Source organism: Dipodomys merriami, unplaced genomic scaffold, assembly GCF_024711535.1.
Source record: "Dipodomys merriami isolate MVZ:Mamm:240054 unplaced genomic scaffold, mDipMer1.0.p SCAF_11, whole genome shotgun sequence".
NCBI lineage: Eukaryota > Metazoa > Chordata > Mammalia > Rodentia > Heteromyidae > Dipodomys > Dipodomys merriami.
Window position 1 is genome coordinate 29,935,661 of NW_027202382.1, and position 19,266 is coordinate 29,954,926.

At 53.5% G+C, this 19,266-nt stretch overlaps 2 protein-coding genes across 7 annotated transcripts in view; one reads left to right on the top strand and one right to left on the bottom strand.

The window, feature by feature from the left end:
• Positions 1–762: 762 nt before the first annotated feature.
• LOC138816334 (alpha-1-acid glycoprotein 1-like) lies at positions 763–3,455 on the top strand. Its single transcript, XM_070006050.1, has 6 exons — positions 763–908; positions 1,273–1,415; positions 1,565–1,635; positions 2,008–2,115; positions 2,400–2,503; positions 3,308–3,455. Exons 1-6 carry the CDS (start codon positions 795–797, stop codon positions 3,449–3,451), a joined length of 684 nt encoding a protein of 227 aa, XP_069862151.1. The 5' UTR covers positions 763–794; the 3' UTR covers positions 3,452–3,455.
• A 1,383-nt stretch (positions 3,456–4,838) lies between these two features.
• Positions 4,839–19,266, bottom strand: part of Akna (AT-hook transcription factor) — a 48,488-nt gene continuing 34,060 nt past the window's right edge. For all 6 annotated transcript variants that reach the window (XM_070012199.1, XM_070012193.1, XM_070012190.1 and 3 more), the window contains 11 exons: positions 18,894–19,107; positions 17,208–17,314; positions 16,361–16,572; positions 14,897–15,056; positions 11,974–12,150; positions 11,051–11,166; positions 10,355–10,501; positions 9,652–9,744; positions 8,934–9,065; positions 8,557–8,734; positions 4,839–5,821 (listed from right to left, as the gene is read on the bottom strand). In XM_070012199.1, coding sequence (XP_069868300.1) covers positions 5,590–5,821; positions 8,557–8,734; positions 8,934–9,065; positions 9,652–9,744; positions 10,355–10,501; positions 11,051–11,166; positions 11,974–12,150; positions 14,897–15,056; positions 16,361–16,572; positions 17,208–17,314; positions 18,894–19,107 — 1,768 coding nt within the window. In that variant the 3' untranslated portion in view covers positions 4,839–5,589. The remainder of the gene's footprint in view (positions 5,822–8,556; positions 8,735–8,933; positions 9,066–9,651; positions 9,745–10,354; positions 10,502–11,050; positions 11,167–11,973; positions 12,151–14,896; positions 15,057–16,360; positions 16,573–17,207; positions 17,315–18,893; positions 19,108–19,266) is intronic.

Consider the following 19,266-nt stretch of genomic DNA (forward strand, 5'->3'; position numbering starts at 1 on the left):
TATACACTGCATGAGAACATGAAATATGACATGAATATGAGCACAAAATGGCAAATGCACCATAGTTATAGGTTTTGAGAGCATTTCTTCATTTGGCCCTACCAGGAAGAAATGCAAATGGACCGTGAAGATCTCTTTCTGGGCACTGGGAGCTGGGCTTTGTTCCCAGCGTGGGGATGTGCGTAGTAAGCTGCTCTCTGCTGTGTGCTTGGGTGGCAGGGATCCAGAGTCATTTCCCAACAGACATATCATTTCCTGAATGTCCCCTTTGTCACTGGCAGGGCTGGGTCAGAGCCACACTGGGTGTCTGCTCACAGTTCTTTTGCCCTCAGTCTCCACCCAGGCCCCAGCAGCCCCTCAAACACAACCAACCACTACTCTGATCTGAGAATTTTCTATGGTCCCTTTGGCAGCTGTGTCTGGATCCCCCTCAAATCTGGAAGCTCAGTGGGCTAGGAATTAGAGGAGAATCTGAGATTGCTGTCCAAGGACCTCTCTACTGAAATCCATGGAGTCACAGGTATTCAATAGCACTCCAGCTAACACCCCCCCCCCCTGCCCAAGCCTCCCCTCCTCCAGCTTGACCTTGAATAAAGCAGGAAGCTGGGTCTCTATAATCAGACCCTGGAGGTGGTGCAGAGAGGTTTTGCGCAAGGCATTTCTCAAGCTTTGGCAGGATTGCTCCACAGTTCTGAGCAGACCCTTGGCTGGGCTCAGGTGCCCTGCTGGAATCATGGTATAAAGGCCACTGACCCTTTCCAGCCCACCAGCTCAGCCTGGCTCTTACTGACCAGATGGCACTGCTCAGAGCTCTTGCTGTCCTGAGCCTCCTGCCACTTCTGCAGGCTCATGACCCTGCGCTCGCCAACCTCACCGCCATACCAATCACCAATGCCACGCTGCAGCGGGTGAGTGTCTGGGGCAACCGGCCCGAGTGCTTGGGCGGCGGCAGCCCCTCTCAGCTTTGCCTTGCTCAGTCCACCCATTGTGGCTCTGCCCATTGTTGATTTTGTTTCTTGAGGAGTTGGGTGAAATTATGATCAGCTTGGGGACTCTGATGGCCTCCTGCGGTCTCCAAACTCAAACACCTTACGGCCAAGCCCCTCTGTAAGGGGCATGTGGTCCTCTGGATGAGATCACACATGCTCTCATCTGGCCTGGGACTCTGGTCTCCCCATTCACAGAATGAAGAGGGGGGATCCGCCTGTGGGCTGGTCATTGCTATCCACTGGTGGTCGGCCCCCTTGACCTCTCGTCCCCACCTCTCCGCAGCTCTCAGGCAGGTGGTTCTTTCTGGGTTCAGCCTTTCGCAACCCTGTGTACAAGCAAGCAGCAGAACAGATCCAGGCGGAATTCTTTGACTTGGTCCCCAACTTGACAGACGATACAATACTGGTCAGAGAGTACCAGACTATGTGAGTCCCCTCCACCACCTCATCCCCTCCTAGATACCCCAAGACCTGAGCAAGGTCTCCCCTCCTGGGGTCTGGGGATGGCAAGAGCCACCCGGGTCCCAGCGCTGTGGTGACTTCTCCTCCTCGACTGTCTATCTGTCTGTCTGCAGAGAGGACAAATGCATCTATAACTCCACCCACTTGGGGGTCCAGAGAGAGAACGGGACCCTTTCCAAATCCGGTGAGGGTCAGGCCTGGTAAGGGGAAGGGTTGTGTGGAAGTGGGGAAAGCCAGCTGAGGAGGGTGGGCCTGTCCCCACGATCTCCCCATCCCTGTCTGTGCCCTGCAATAGAGCACGGCAGAGAGAACCAGCCTTGCTGAGCTCATCGGGTGCATGCTAGGTGCCGGTGGAAGTGAGTTCATGAACTCACACACTTCCCCCTCACCAATGCACCAAGGCAAGTATTGCAAGGATCAGAGGAGGAGAAGGAAGAAAAGATGTGCAATTGTTCCCCAAGGTCACCCAGCGGGTGGCTGTGTGAAGGAGACCATAGTGCTGTCCCCCCCCTCCCCCACGGCCCCACATTTCACCCCCAGGCTCTTCCTCCTGCAGAAGGGGACACAGAACATTTAGGCCTCCTGTTGCTGCCCAGGGACCCCAAGAGCTTCATGCTTGCTTTCTCCCTGGAAGATGAGCAGAACCGGGGAATCTCCTTCTACGGTACACAGCCCCAGACTTGCTTCCATCCCACACCTGTGTAGCCTTCGCTCAGAGCCTGCAGCCTCCTCACCCAGCCTCCTGCACCCTCCTCACCCAGCCTCCTGCACCCTCCTCACCCAGCCTCCTGCAGCCTCCTCACCCAGCCTCCTCCACCCTCCTCACCCAGCCTCCTGTACCCTCCTCACCCAGCCTCCTCCACCCTCCTCACCCAGCCTCCTCCACCCTCCTCACCCAGCCTCCTCCACCCTCCTTACCCAGCCTCCTGCACCCCACCCCCTATGCAGGTGGTAAGCCACACATCACCCCAGAGCAGCTGAAGGAGTTCGAGGATGCTGCCACTGTCGCAGGCTTACGCAAGATGGAAATCACGTATGTGGACTGGAAAAAGGTAAACCAGAGACACGAAGCAAGGGAGAAGCCCAGGGAGGGAAAGCCGTTTGCCAAGACTGCACAGCCTGGAAAGTCTCTTGCTTTTTGTTGTTGTTGCTGCTGCTGGTGGTGGTGGTGATGGAGCTTGAACTCAGGACTGGGCACTGTTCCTGAGCTCTTCATGCTCAAAGCCAGCACTCTATTACTTTGAGCCACAGTGCCAATGCAAGTTTTCTGGAGTTGAGTCTCATGGACCTTGTTGCCCAGGCTGGTTTTGCACTATGATCCTCATATCTCAGCCTCCTAGGATGACAGGTGTGAGTCACCAGCACCAGGTCTCTTGCTTTTAAGAGTGTTCCATGCAGGGACAGCTGAGTGACAGACCACGTGAGGCCCGAGTTCAAACCACAGTACCACCAAAATTAAAAACAATAATCTCCCTCTGCCTGCCACCTGAGCTGCTCTGTGGTCACCAGCCCCAGGCTCCTTGAAAGGGTCTAGGACATGGCCACAGGCCTGGGGCTCCCTGTTCTGCAGCCTGCCAGCGCCTGGTCAGAGTCTGGGAAGGGGCCTCACACAGTTCCCTCAAGTCAGAGTTGCTTCATCAGCAAATGGTGATCAGCACACATGGGGTAGGGGCCCGGTGGTCTGTTTGGACAGTTCCAGCCATGTGGAGGGGTCCAGCTCCCATTGTAGAGCTGAGCCCCCAGGGAGGCGAGCTGCCCCAGCCCTCCAGGGAGCAAGACAGGACAGAGCCAGGACTGGAGTCTAGTTCTGCACAGCCCTATCCCATCACTAGGCTTTCTTCCCCACTGTCTCCTAGGATCGGTGTGGCCTCTGCAGAAACAGCAGGAACAGGACAGGAAGAAGGAAGTGGCGCCCTAGGAAGAGGAAGCCTGGGCTTAGCCCCATTATCATCCTTTGCACCCCTCCATCCTTCCTGGCAATCAATAAACATTCTGTTTGAAGTAGGTCATTTGCCATTCATTCTTTCATTCATTCATTCATTCAGTGTCATTCAGGCTAGCTGGATCCCATAACAGCTCAGCTGCCGGGAGTCCTCTGAAGGGGAAATACAGGCAGGTTCCCCACAAGAGGCAGCTGAGCCCGTCTAAGAGGAGCTGGATCAAACCTTCATTCTTGCTGCAAGCCAAAAACCCGAGAGGATGACTTTGAGCAGCCCGGAGATGACCCGAAGCAGGTGGTTGAGGGAGCGTCCATCACAGCCCTTCCTTCAGACTCACCACCCTGGCCACATGGGAGGGACCAGAGGGAAGGCAGGAACAAGAGACGCCAAGGCAAGACAGGTGATCTAGGGGCCCTGGACACCATGGTGAGTGCTCCCAAGGGGGTTCCCCAGGGACCCAGAAGACAGGACACCTGGAACAGGCCCACATCTTGCTTGCACCTGTGTGTGGAATGGGGTTGAAACCATGTCCCAGGCCTGGGCCACACGGTGGCACACCCAGAGACAAACCCTGCTGGCCAGGAGTCCGAGGAAGGGCCTACCCCCCAGCCAGACCCTCCTGTTCATTGGGCACACCAGTCAGCGGAGAAGTGGGGGATGAATTGTGCAGCCATCTCCTGCACACAGCCACCCAATCTAGAGTGACAGGATGAGCTGGCTAGCACCGCCACCATGCTCTGTCCTAAAGCCTGATGCCAGCACTCCCTGCCTCCCTCCCAAGAACCACAATCCCCTGGATCTGGCTCCCAGCATCCTTGACTTCACAGAGACACTGCTGTTGTCAGTTTCTTCTTCAACATGGCTCAGCAAGGTATCATTTTATATCCCTCCCTCCCTCTGTCGCCACCAGCTCAAACATGAGCTATGCAGAGGTACAGAGTCGTGGAGAGCTATCTAGAACAAAAGCCAGATAGCAAATAGGGACATTGAACCAGACACACCAGGTTCAAAGATGTCCTGAGCGCCAGTGTGAAGAGGCAGAGTGAGGGGCTAGGATGGGGGGGCACAGGCTACACCGAGCATGATTTATGCCAGCGGGTAGAGCTTGGGAGGAGGGGCCAGATGGGAATTTCAGCAACCATGCTGCTGTAACCCACACACGTCTGTCTTCAGCACCACTGGGGTCTTGGTGAGATGACCTGGCCAGGAGAAAGGGTTTAAGTTCTGAAACAGGCAGGAGGCGAGATGAGGACGTAGAAGCTAGCAGAGCCCGGGAGGTACAGCCCGGAAACGCACACCTCGCAGACCCCTAGGAAGGCTTTGGCCAACGTCTCATGTTTTTTTTCTTGACTTTGGAAACCACAAGTATACGACATACACCACAGATGCAAGCGGCATCAAAAAAAGTGTTTTTTGGTTTTTTTTGCTTGTCTTTTTAAGATCATAATTCATTCTGCTTCATTTAATTCTCGTAAAGAAAATAGATTTTGAAATGCCCAAAATATACAAATATCTGTTCTGCACACGCACACAACTACTAGGAATGCTGAGGTATGGCTGCTACAGGTTAGGGGGTACAGGGGAAAGGGGGAAAATCTGTGTTGTGGCCCCTGATGATTCTCAGGTGGGTACCCAGCTGGCAGATGCCACTAAATCTCTAGAAAGATCTCAGGCCTTGAGAAGTACTGAGAATGTGGGGAGGGGGTAGATGGTGTCCTGGACCAATGTGAGCTTCCTCCCATCTGTAGGCCAGTGAGGAAGGCTACAACCACAGAGGAGCTGAGCCCATGCCACCCTGGGGCTCCCCATCCTCAGCTCTCCCCAGCGGTGGGGTCACTCACAGAAGGGTGATGCTGCTCTACCCTGGCCTTCCAAGGAAGATCTGGGAGCAGGACACCTCTCTAGTATAGAGACATACTGTCCAGCTGGGCGTAAGACACATGTTATTAGCAGGTGATGAACAAGTGCAGGAGTGGCAAGTCCCAGGAGGCTCCATCCGGACAGAGGTGGCAGCTGCTGGACAGGGCTGGTCCGTTCGTCACAGGCTGGCACTCCTCCACGTTAACCATGCCAGATGGAGTGGGGAGGTGGTCCTTCTGTGGACGGGGTTATGGAGGCCTTCCAGGTGTTGCTGACATCCAGCTGGGGACCACAGGGGCTGCCTGCCCGCTATCCCCTATCTTGGGGGCATCCAGGCATCAGAAGAGGCAGGAGCCCTGCAGGCCCCGGGCCTGGCGCAGGTTGGCGGCCAGCGATTGGCTCATGTGGCGGGTGGTGGTGCGCACGCTCTCGGCAGCCTGCACAGCCTGGCTCAGGGCTGCCTGCAGCTCATCCAGCTCATCCAGGTCCAGCTGAACAGAGTGCCGGTTGGCCCGGACTGGCTTTTGGGAGCCCGAGGGCGCTGAGGTAGCTGCTGGGGACGCATAGTACCTAGGGAGGGAAGCAAAGGGCACTCGTAAGCAAGAACTCTCTGGAATCCATTCCTTTCCTAGCCTCCTGGGCCGCTTTGGGTCTGAGAAACTCATTCCAGGCCCCCATCCCTGTAATTGTGGACCCCTGGACAAGACATGTAGTTTTGTTTTCCTTTCCTTTCCCTTCCTTCCCTTTCTCTTTCCTTAATTCAGGGATTACAGGTATGCATGACCACACCCTACCGAAAACTTCTTAATGCCCATACTTAGCTACCTTCTAGGCTAGAGCCAACAGGAAAATTCAAGCTAAAAAGAAAACCTTGTACCGCCAGGCTATGATAAACAACTTAAGCTGGTTGTAGGCTAAAAGAAGCAGTGATGCATTCACACCCCAACCACGCCTCACACACGCAGCAACTGTTAACAATTTGTTAATCAGCAAGAAATCCCCTGCTGATGAACAGCTAGCCCTGAGCAGAATGAACAGGTTTCTTTTCTTAAAAAGATATATATTTTTATTATAAAGATACTGTACAGAGGGGCTACAGTTACATGAGCAAGGTAATGAGTCCATTTCCTATGGAGCATTGTCACACCCTCCAAATGTAATGAACAGCAACCTGCATTTCTTTCTTAAGGAGCATCTGGGGTAACTACATCCTGCTCTGTGCTCCTATGATGACCAAGCCTGATGTGAGTTTCCCAAATATCTCTCAGGGGAAGAAGCTGCAAATACTCCCTGTGGGCTGGAAAACCTCTGCACAGGACCTACAGGCTGGTGACCAGCAGGTGGCAGCAGAGGATCACTGAGCTTTGGCCCCCAAGTGCTGGTGTGGCCCACAGAGTACTCTCGGTGGGCTGACCATTGGGTAGGAGGAGGTGGGGAGCAGTGATAGTTGCACCAGAAGCCCTCTGGTTACTGATCCCTGTTCCTTACATTGGGCTCTCAGTGCATCCGTTCACTTATTCCACTCCCCCACAGGGTTCATACCCCCATTTCCCAGAGGAAGAAATGAGGCATTAGGGCAAAGTGACCTGTCCAAGGTCATTCAGCTACTGCTGGACATCCAGGCTTTGTGATGACAAGCTGGCTGATTTTTCCCCTCAGCAGCAGCCAGAGACCCCAGAGGCTACCAAATTCCAAATCAAACCTTCCCTGCCCGGCGAAAGGGAGTTCCAGCAGGGGTGTGCAGCATGGGGCGGAGCCTGGCCCGCTGGATGGTGGGCTGTCACCTCTGCTGGAGCAAGGTCTGTAACCCAGCCCAGACCTGCTGAGAGAGCGCAGAAGCCAACCGCCCAGGCTGGCTGGGCTCATGCATACCCTTGGAGAATGAGGCGTTTGCCCTTGCCGGCATCTGCTGTCCCAGGGTCACAGGCTGCCAGCAGTGACCGAAATTCTACTGACTTACTGTGCAGCAGGGCAAACTGAGGCAGAGCATAGCTGGTGACAGGTGGGACAAGATGACAGGTCTCCTAACTGCCAGCCCAGGTGTGTGTGTGTGTGTGTGTGTCCAGGGGTGTGTGTGTGTGTGTGTGTGTCCAGGGTGTGTGTGTGTGTGTGTGTGTGTGTGTGTGTGTGTGTGTGTGTGTGTGTGTGTGTGTGTGTGTGTGTGTGTGTGTGTGTGTGTGTGTGTGTGTGTGTGTGTGTGTGTGTGTGTGTGTGTGTGTGTGTACCTGGGTGCTGTCCTTGAGATTCTTTATTCTCAAGGCTGGTGCTTTTCCACTTCAGTCACAGCGCTACTTCCAGCTTTTTCTGAGTAGTTTGTTGGAGATGAAAGTCTCAGGGACCTTCCTGCCTATGCTGGCTTCAAACTTTAATTCCTCAGATCTCTGCCTCCTGGGTAGCTAGGATTACAAGTGTGACCATCAGCTCCTGGCTTGGCCTGGGCTTCTTTTTGCTACTTAATCATGAAGTCAAGTTGGCCCAATTCCTTTACCTAATGACAATGTCAAGAATATAACTACAAGGTGAAGTTGCCAGGGCCCTCCCCTTAGTCCTAGCTCAGTAAACCCAACCGCAGGGTCACAGCCCCTGCTTCCTGACCATGTCTCAGCATCCCCACTGTCCCCTCCCGCACTGAGCAGAGGGGGAAACTGAGGCTCAGAAGCAAAGTACTCTGCAGAACTCTTGAAACCCATGTGGTATGTGGTTCCTCCTGTCCTCTGTTCCATCTTGAGAGACAGCACCCATCCCATAGCCCACCTGCCAGGGGCATTGGAGACAGGGGGCCAAGACCGAACAAATGCTGCTCTGAGTGCAACCAGAGAGGGACGATGATAAAGGGTGGGGTGCTGGATGGGATGGAAAGGACCGGAAGGACCAGACACAAAGGCCTGAGAATGCATTTACACTGGCTCCCTCATGGTGACATCCCATAAATTCAGGATGTGAGAAACAGGGGAGATGAAGGCAGGCACCCAGGGGTCTCCATACTATCTGCTCAACTCCTCCAGACCCCCCAAAGTACCCCCAAAAGAAAGTCTACTAAAAATAAGTCCTCAACCCACAAGGAAATGGAAGACGGTTAGGGCTCTTGGTCCCCAAGAAGCCACCAACTCTGAGGGACAGGGGCCTCATGCAGGCCCCCTTCCCCGCTGGGTCTCCAGGGCCAAGTGATATCTGATGACAGAGAGAACTGGAGTCTGTGGAGTGACTACAAGAGGTAGATCCTGGCTGTTCAGATACTTGGGCAGGTATGAACGCTAATTTCTCGATTCAGACAGAGGCCAAGGCCGGTGGGAGCAAAGACTCACACAGTGGCGGGAGGATAAGGCATGATGTAGGCGAAGGCCAGCGGGGCCGTCACTGGGGGTGTGGCTGCCAGGTACCACAGTCCCGGGGGTGGCTGGGTGGGTGAGTCCTTCCGCCTGCTCCTCCGTTTGGGGATGGAGGCGGGAGCTGCATCTCTCCTGGTGGTGGTTTTCTCCAGTCCTGCCGGGGAAGAAACAGCACAGAATTAAAAATCTGGAGGCTTGGGAAAGCTGCAAATGGCCCTCTCCAGCCCAGGGTCTTGGACCACCCTTGGCAGGTAGCAGGTGACCCCCTGAGAAACAAGCCTCCTGCCCTGTTTGCCAAGTTCCCCCAAGCATTGGGTGAGGCTGAAAGAGGTTCACAAACACTTGTTCCCTACCAGAGGGCGCTGAGGCGGGCTTGGCTTCCTCTGCAAGGGACCCCATCTGACCACACAGTGGGCAGCGGAGGACATCCGTGGCAGATTGTCCTGGTGGGTCTGGAAGAGGCTCAGAGGCAGGAGACGCTGCATCTGTACAGTCAGAACTTGAGTACTGAGTTATTCAAAGACACTTAGGACACGGCCACCTCTCACCCGGGGGGGGGGGGCAGGGATGACACCCAGGAACCTCAGTCCAGGAGGCCCAAGGGAACAGGGGACAGGGGATGTGGGCTCCTTGTCCCAAGTCACCCCCTTGCCACACCTGGGAATTCCAGACAGTCTGGCAGCCTCCCATTACACAGCTGTGTTCCCCCAACCCTCTCGATGTCTCCCACCGTGGTGCCAGCCACTATACACTGCCATCAGTTCCTTGGGGAACAGGGTCTGAGGCCCACTATGAGTAGGTACTACATGAATGACTAAATGAGTGAGTGAATGAATGAATGGAGAGGCCCAAGGGCTCTAACCAAGGCCCTAGCGAACCAAGAGGATGAGAAGCCAGGGCTCTGGAGTTATAAAGTCTCAATCCAAATCCTAGCTCTACCACTTGGAAGCTGGTAACCTCAGGCAAGACACTGAATGTCTTGGATCCTAAGTTTCCTCGCACCTCAAGTGTTCATGCCCACCCTGCTACACACTCCCAATAGGCGCAGTTGTTCAAGGTGCCTTCCCTTACCCGCGTCCTTGGTCATGGGCTGGCAGTAGGGACAGGAGGCTACGTCACTGTCCCTCGGGACAGCCTTGGGGGACAGAACATGGTACTCCTGACCTGGGGAACAAAGCAAGCAATATGATACCCTGAGTGGACCCAGAACTAAGGATCTTTGTGGTTTACAATGTGTCCTCCCTGACCATCTCTGTGAACACACTAGGGGCACACACATTGTAGTTGGACACATGCAAATGAGTGTGCACAGACACAGTAGAAATGTTGTGAAAAAGAGGGGTGTTCTTCCTGTACCCCCACTTGCTGGTTTGGATCTGAATGCCTCAGACGAGGACTTAAGAGGTGTTTCTCTTAGATGGGCACTGAAAGGGTATAAAAGGGGGACTTAGAGATGCTAAAACTAAGCACAGTCCTGGTCCAGGGGAAGACAGCAGGCTGTGTCTGATTGGTGAGTGAAGAAGGCGGGCAGTTATATCAGCACTGTGTCTGATTGGTGAATGAATGAATGAAGGCGGGCACTTGAATCAGCACTGTGTCTGTTTGGTGAATAAAGAAGGCAAGGTACTGACATTCCTAAAGTTTTTCTACCACAGGGACATGCCACCGAGCTGTCAGGGGCGCATGGTACATGAAAAAGGTTTGTCATGGCAGAGGAGATGGCGCTATGGACTGCATCCTCCCCAGTGTCCACCCCAGCGCCCTCCCAGCTGACCTGTATACTGGCCCCGCAAGGAGGCCCTGTCCTTTTGTCTGACATGGCCTGCCTGTCTGGTCCCCGCCTGCTCTGCCTGGAGCTGGTGCTCAGTGGTTTTGCTCTTCTCAGATGACAGCCGAGGGGAGGGCACTGCAGATTCTGAACCTGAGATGGAAAGAGAGAGGCCTCAGAGGGGGCTGGGAGGAGGTTCCTCTCCATGTGAGGCACAGGAGTTCTACAGGGTTGGGGCTTGGGATGACATTTGGGTTTTGATCCTGGATCTGCCTCCAGAAGCTCAGCCCTGAGCTCCGTGGACCAGGAAAGAGCGCATGTGCCATCCCACACCTGGGAGGTAGACACTGAGAAACGAGCCCCTCAGTTTAGCTGTCCTAGTCTGGTCAGAGCAGGTGTTCAACCCAGCCAAGGGCAGCACCGAAGGGCTAAGTTGCATCCCAGCACAGATCCCAGAGCTGCACTTTGGCCACCAAATCAAGCCTGGAGTTCTGGTCTTCCATGTCAATATCTGCAGAAAGTAGGCCCACGGCGCAGCAAGGCCCAGGCAGGGCTGTGGTCAGAAACTCTTGTCTGCGGCATGATGACAGTCTACCAGACACAGGGCCACCTCCTACAGGTTTCCCCTGAACATCCCGACCCACTGGGGTCCCTGACCACCCTGTGGCTGCCAGACCACAGTCCTGGCCAGTGATCACTTACTCAGGGACCGTCGGGGCATCTCCCGAGGCACCGAGGAGGATCTGGTCCGGTGTCTTCCCGTGGAAACAGCTTGCTCGGTGTCTTCATGCTCCCCGGACAGCCTCTCTGTGGATTTACTAGCAAAGGGGAAGGAGATGACAGCACACAGTGAGGTTTTCGTGTCACCTTTACCGGTGACCTGAGACCCGGCCAACCTGGAGAATGCTCAGTGCACACTAAGGGGCTGGGGGAGAGGTGGTCAAGAGGCAAACCACAGACTCGGGTAGGTCTCATGAAGAGTGACTCTGGGCCTCTCTGACCTTCAGTTTCCTCATCTGTCAAGTGGGGACAAGAGTAATGGGCTGCAGCAGGGGGCTGGAGGGATTAATGAGGTGATGTCTTGCTAACCCAATGCCTTCTATAGAAATGCTCAAAGAGGGCTGGGAAGGTGGCTCAGTGGTAGAGCGCTTGCCTTGCATGCCTGATGCCCTGGGTTCGATTCCTCAGCACCACATAAGCAAAAAGAAAAAAAGCCGGAAGTGGCGCTGTGGCTCAAGTGGTAGAGCGCTAGCCTTGAGCTGAAGAGCTGAGGGACAGCGCCCAGGCCCAGAGTTCAGGCCCCAAGACCGGACCCCCCCCCAAAAAAAAAAAAGAAAGAAATGCTCAAAGAAATCGAGTTGATGGGATAAACCAACGTCACCAGGTGTGGCCAACAAGTGAGGCTGAGGGTTCTGATCCTCCCATCTATATTTCCTGAACAACTGGGATTATAGGCATGAACCACCATGCTCAAATAGATATTCTTTTGTGTAAGAAATATGACCCATTAAGAAAAAGAGGAGAGAGAAATGGCCATCTCTGGGTCTCCCCACCTATCTTGGGAGATCCTGGGCCACTGGAGGTAATGACCACGGCACAGAAGCGGGAGCTGTGAGACCACTTACCTGCCACAGTGGGAGCCCCAGGTGACAGAGGAACCTGCCAGCGGGCCCCAGGTTCGGGAAGGGCTTTCAAAGGCGGATCCTGGATGTGTTTGGCTGCCCTGGGAGGGCGGGTGCAGGCTGTCCTCCAGCCGGAGCCTGAGCCGGGACACCTCTGCTTGCAGATCTCGGATGGCCTGACTGCAGTGAAGGAAATCAGGGGGAGAGAGAGAAGCAAAGAAGAGTTAGTTGTACCTGGAACCGAGCAGTAGAGGGTCCTTGGGCAGCCTGGATGTGGGTTGCCTTTGTTCCTTTCCAATAGGCACAGGGCACACCTCTGCTGTCTAATGATCCTGGAACTTTCCTGGGCCCTCATTTTCCCACCTCTCGACACCTTCCTGAGTTCATGACGCTGTGAGTTCCACGTGGAAATGGGGATCTCCCTTCCAGGCTAAGGTGCCAGTGTGCAGGGTCGGAGTGGCTGTTCACCCCACCTTGGGTTTGCACGACGGCGGTGGGGACGCGCAGTTAAAGAGGATGTGAGCCACAGGTCCACTGTGACCTTGCCGTTCGGACCTGCCCCGGCACCTTGTTCCCACAGGGCCAGCCCTTTGCTGCTCTTTCTTGGTACCTCCCTCCTGAACTCCCTCAGATAGAATCTACATCTCCCCCACTCCTGGCAGACAAGGCTGGTCTGTCTGTCTCCCTAACCGGAAGCAAGGCAGGCAAGGACCAAGATCCCCATCTCATACTCTCCCGACCAACCCTTTCCTGTCACTATGCTCAGAGACAGCAGTGGACAAGACCCGAGCTTCTGAGTGAATACCCAAAGGTGTGGTGGAAATGTAGACAAGGAGCCGGCGCCGGTGGCTCACGCCTGTAACCCTAGCTACTCAGGAGGCTGAGATCTGAGAATTGTGGTTCAAAGCCAGCCCAGACAGGAAAATCTGTGAGACTCATCTCCAATAAACCACCAGAAAACTGGAATGGCGCTGTGGCTCAAAGTGGTAGAGCACTATCCTAGAACAAAAGAGCTCAGGGACAGCACCCAGGCCCTGAGGTTCAAGCCCCCGACTGAATAGAAGAAAAAAAGAAATGTTGACAAGGAGACCCAAAACTTTCCAGCATGAAGGGTGAAGGGAGCAGGTTAGGGGAATGGGCACTGTCTGTAAAACTTCTGGGACCTTGTGAGCCCCTGATACACTCAACCTCTCATCCCCAAGGTACTGCGCTGACCCGCGAGGGAGACTTTCTGTTTTCATAGCTCGGGCATTAGACAATTCTGCCCAGACATCCACACCCACACCCATACACACAGAACTACTACCTACAGACCCCTTACCCATAAATCCCTACACACAGACCCCCTTCATGCACAGAGTGGATTCTACCAAGATACCCCCGCAACAGAACTCCTACCTACAGGCCCCCATGCAGAGTGAATTCCACCGAGATAACCCCACCCGCAGAACTCCCATGCACAAATCCCCTACACACAGAGTAGTGTGAGAGTCCAAGCTTGGCATGGTTGTCTAGGCTGATGGGGGGCTCTCCCAGGGTCAGTTCTTGCCTGGTGACCCCTTGACTCATGGGTAGGTATCTCCTGACATCCTTCCAGCAAACAGTCTCTGAGGAGAGTGTGAGTGTTCTCTCAGGCCAGGCCCCAGAGCGCTGTGTGTATGTACGGGAGGGAGGGGGTTTCCAGGCAACAACCCCCTGGGAGACGCTGCTGCTGGGGTTTCCATGCCAACCACTGGGGAGGGAGGGGCTGCAGGAGAGCTGAGCTGTCCCTAGCAGCTTAACCCCTGGGAGGCAGGGCTTGGGCTCCTGGGCCAAGTGCTGAGACTGAGCCCTGTCAAGTTCTAGGGCTTCTGATTTAACCCTTTAGTGACTGATGACCAGCTGGCTCTGAAACCCATCTTCCTGGCACATTCACTCTTTCAAACCTGTCCAAGACTGTGGCATTCTAATGACTGGCCAGCTGGAATTTGGAATCTTCTAGACCCTTCTCTTTTCCTGAGTACAGTAAGCTCCAAGTTCTATGGGCCTGGCTGCTGAAACACATTTGAGAATGTGGCCTCCCTCCCCTCCCAGCTAGCCATCCTCTCTCTCCATCGGTCAGCCTTCCCAGCCCTCCCTAAACTACACCAGCCAGGTGTCAGTGGCTCACACCTGTACCTAGACATTTGGGAAGCTGAGAATAGAAAGGATGGTAGTTTGAGGCCACACAGAGCAGAAAAGTCCAGGAGAATCTATCTCAAAAAGAACTACAAAAGTCAGGCACTGATGGTTCATGCCTTTAATCCTAAGATCTGAGGATTGTAGTTAGAAGCCAGCCCAGGCTGTGATCTCCAATTAACTACCAAGAAAACAAAAACAAAAACCCAAAATGAAACAGAACAAAAATCTGGAAGTTGCCAGGCAGGAAAGTCTGTGAGACTCTTATCGCCAATAAACCACTAGAACACCGGAAGTGGCACTGTGGCTTAAGCAGTAGAGCGCTCTCCTTGAGCAAAAAGCAGGTCTGGAGGAAAGGCTCAAGTGGTAGAATTCCAGCCTAGTACTTGTGAGGCCCTGGATTCAAACTTTGGTACTAAGAAATTAAATATGTGTGTATACAGATATATCCATACATATGTATATATGTGTATGGATCACTCACACACATCCCTGATCCTACACTCTTTGGCCCAAACCTGTCTCACAGTCCTAATGGGACTTAAGTATTCACTGAATATTCTCAGATGCTTGTTCTGAGAAAGCCACCATGCCCAGGTCTCCCCCAGCTTCGTAGTCTTCAGTGCTCCACTCAAGATCCAGCTTCTAATAACAGCCAGAGCCCCAAGGGGCCCTGAGTATGAGAGAGGCAAGGCGGCCTGGGCCTCCCTGGGCCTCCATTTCCACCCTGTAATGAGGCTGGACCCCAACAGCCCAGTGTCCCACTTACTCTCGTGCTGTTCTGGTGGTGAGGAGGCTGGGGGAGCTCTCAGCCCGTCCAGGGAGCAGCGGGGAGGCTGTAGGGGGCAGGGTGGGGGCTGGGCGGGCCGTCCTGTGGGGGAGCTGTTCGGAAATCTGCTTCTGCCCCTCAAACTCAGAGCCGGGGACCACTAGGCATGCAGAGAAAACAATACAAGTGTCAGGGGGCAGCAGAGATGATCTAGAAGCTTCCATTGTGTGGGTGGTAAGTAAACAGGGCTCTGCTGGCCACTGGTGGCTCACACCTGTAAATCCTAGCTACTCAGGAGGCTGAGATCTGAGGATCCCAGTTTGAAGCCAGCCCAGGCAGGAAAGACCATGAGCCTTAGCTCCAATTAACCACAAAAAAATCAGAGCACTGATTGGCCTTGAACAGAAAAGCTCAGGGATAGCACCCAGGCCCTGAGTTCAAGCCTCAGGACTGGCATATACACATGTGCCTGGGGCGGCAGCCCCTGGTGGCCCTGCCCAGGTTTGTGTTTTTACTGTACCAGGGCTGACTCCCAGCTCTGCCATTTACTCACAAGGGACATGGGAAAGGCCCAGGGTATCTGGGCACTTATTCTTTCTGAGAGCTGCATAAGTTATCTCAAAGTAAAATGCCAAATTAAAAAAGCTTCAATTAAAAATAAAAAGTTTAATTAATTTTTTTAAAATCTAGCACCAGAGGCTCACAACTGTAATTCTAGCTACTCAGGAGGCTGAGATCCAGAGGATCACAGGCTGAAGCCAGCCTGGGAAAAGAAGTCTGCAAGCTATCTCCAATGAACCAGCAAAGCCAGGCTAGAGGCATGACTCAAGTGGTAGAGGACCAGCCGTGAGCAAGCTGAGTGATCATGAGGCTCTCATTTCAAATCCCAGTATGAGTAAAAAACATAAAAAGCCCCTTACAATTAATACGAATTAGAAAGTAAAGAACAAAGGTGTGTTTTTTTGTTTTTGGTTGTTTGGAGGTTTTTTTTTTTTTGGTGCTGGTCCTGGGGCTTGAATTTAGGACCTGGGTGCTGTCCCTGAGCATTTTTACTCAAGGCTAAAGATCTACTACTTGAGCCACAGCTCCACTCCCATCTTTTTTTTTTTTTTTTTTTTTTTTTATAGTAAATTGGAGATAACAAGATAGGCTTGTTTCATTTCAGCTGAAAGTTCATGTGTATTTTCTAAAGGTTAAAAACCTGACCCTTATTGACCTTACAGGCCTGGAATGTGGCCGGGATTGAACGCGTGACTGATAAGACAGGGAGTCTGGCATACACATGGAACATGGTTCCACATCTGTCTGAAGTCTGCGTGAATCAGTACTTCCTACCTTACTCCTCCTGTCCTCCCTACCCAACCTCCAACTCTTTCCCGACATGAGGCTATGCAAGATGTCTTGATCATTTGATTTTTTTTAAACCCATGCAGGTTCTGGCTGACTCAGTTTCCTCCTACTCACCCATCTTGGCCGCCGTGGCCCGCTCCAGGTGGGAACCGAGGGCTCCCTGGCGGGCAGGGAGGCTCAGGGTGGGCAGGTGCCTCTGGGCTCGGTTCCTGGGTGTATTGGGCTCCGCAGCTCTCTTGGGGATCATGGGACCCCTGGGCTTGGAAGGGAGGCCTCCTTTGTGAGGTGCAGATGCAATGACAGGGTGGGCTAAGCTTCCTGGAATGCTGACAGACAAGTACAGAGAGGTCACACGCAGGGCCTTGGGCCTGCCCGGGCTCCTGAACCCCTCCAGAGCCTACACCGTGAGATCCCAGACTTCACAACTCTGTGTCCTGCCAGGCAACAATCCCTGAGGACCCGAGGAGACTCAAGGGTTTATCTTATTTGTGGAGCCAGCGGTGGCAGCGGCACAGCTGGCAGTCCACGCGTGAGAATGATGCTGCTGGACATTTCTAAGCCTGTCTTCATGTGCATCCCTGGGTTGGGCCAACACGCCCTGGAGATACCAGCATCCTTGCCATCACGCCACCCCTCACACACACCTCCTTCCACTCTCTTTCATTCTTGTTGGGCTCTACCCTGTCTCTCCCCACAGCTTCCCTGAGGACCCGCTGTCTTTCTCATGCTGGTCTCCCCATAGCTTTTAATTCACTCACTCATTCATTTGCTCAGTAAGGATGCTTTTCCCAAGTCTGACACTACATGGGGCTGGGTGACACTGGGCAAGTCACTTCCCCTCTCTGAGCCTCAGTGGATAAGATGGAGGGTAAATGAGGGCCTGCAAATGCGGAGAGCACTGGCCCCCTAATTGGGGCCATCCCAGTGTGACAGATGGCCCGGTGGCAGGGTCCTGGGATACCTGAGGTGGGAGAGGCGGTGTTCTGGGGTCTGGGTTAGGGGTGACACTCTGCTGGTTTCTGAGCCCACGAAGCCACTGTCTGTTTCAGGGGAGGCCATCCAGGGCTCCTGGAAGAGGCAGAAAGCTTTTAAATCTGAGGAATGTATTTAGGGACAGCGGGGAGCCCCTCCCAGATCCCGGCCTAGCTTCACATACCAGGGGGCTGCCCATATTCTTGGGCCCCAGAACCAGGCCCTAACACAAGCCACGTGGCTCACGGCAGGGACTCCACACTGGACAACCCTGCCTTAGGCAGGCCTGGCCACCCTGAGGGCTGGGAGATGGGACTTTGGGATACAGCCTGTGGCCAGAAGGGAAGGAAGAGGAGAAGGAGGAGGAGAAAGAAGAGAAGTATTATTCTGGCATCTTCTGCCATGACCCTGACAAGCTATCATCTCATGTAACTGCAGAAATGCTCAGGCCCATAAGCAGAAACTAGACCTAAAAGACAGGGGACTCCAGGCATTCACACAGTGAGAACAAAGGATACTCTAAGGAGAGGAACCCAAAGGCTCAAGGCCCATGTGCCTTTCCCAATCATATAAAATAATATTTATCGAAATGAACTCCAAGGAATGGAAAGCGGGGTTTTCTTTCTTCGTTGATGTTTTGTGTTTTCTTTTCCTTTTGTCATGTTTGTGTGTTGAGAGGATATGGTGGGGGCACAGAAATCAAAGGGTGAACAAAAGCAGCAGTGGTACTTACTAGATACTATGTGGAAAATAACTATATAACATATGGGTGGAGATGGGGAAGAAAACAGAGCGAGGGAAGGGGGGACATTGTCCAAAAAGAAATGTTCTCTTTACATGACTTATGTAACTGTCACCCCTCTGTATCTCACCTTTATCATAACAATTTTTTAAAAAAAGAAAAAAATGCTCAGGCCCAATGCATGGGGAAAATATTGCATCACACATATACAGCCCAACGTTTGGGTTCCATAGCATGCACACAAGCCACACGGGCACCTGTGAACTTGTGCCCTAATGCTAACCCCTGACTACAGTGTGTGTGTGTGTGTCTGTGTGTATGTCTGTGTGCATGTGTATATTCATCCATGCACAAATAGGTGCTTTTCAATGACAAGGTCTTTAGCCAAGTCACATTCCCACAGTGGTCTGTGGTCTTTCTACTTATCTGAATTACTGCTCAATGATACAAACAACAACTAGCTTATCTGGGAGCCCAATGGCTCACCCCTGTAATTCTGACTACTCAGGAAACTGAGATCCGAGAAGACAGGTTTGAAGCTGGCCTGGGCAGGAAAATCTGTGAGACTTTTATTTCCAATTACCAGGAAAACAACAACAACAAAAAACTGGAACTGAAGTTGTAGCTCAACGTGGTAGAGTGCTAGCTTTTGTCTCTTGAGCATAAAAGCACAAGAAGGACAGCTTCCAGGTCCTGAGTTCAAGCTCCAGGATTAGTACAAAAGAAAAGAATTAGCTCCCAGTGGTGACATGGAGGCACAGGGGAAAACAGGCAGAAGAATCTGGCAGAGGAGGAAGCTGGGGTGACCCTGGGCCTGAGCCCTGAAGGAGAGGCTGGATGGCAGCTAGCGGAGATGACCAAAGCCAGCCTGAGCAAAGGCCCAGGGGTACTGCTCGGGAGACACAGGGAGCCCAGCCTTTGGTGTACACTGACCTCTCTGTGGAGTCCTCTAGCCTGGCACAGAGTCTTATGTGCAAAGTGTTCCGAGGTGCCACTGCCCTCCAGGCTGGCCATACTGCCCTGCTGGGATGCTGTGGACTTGGGTGCCATGCCACGTCCTGGAGAAGCCGCGTCTGCCTTGCCCAGTGCTGGCGCGTACCTGTGCCTGGCCACAGATGTCTGGAAGGCCGATGGCTCTGAGGGCTCCCTGGGGAGGCGGAGAAGCACACAGTCCCTGAGGCCTGACATGAGCCAGACCACCTGGACCTGCAGCTGGACTCCGGAGTCAGATACGCCTGGAGTTCCCCATCCTGGCTTTGCTATGTTTCCGCAGCATGGCCTTAGGGAAGTAATTTCTCTTTTCCAA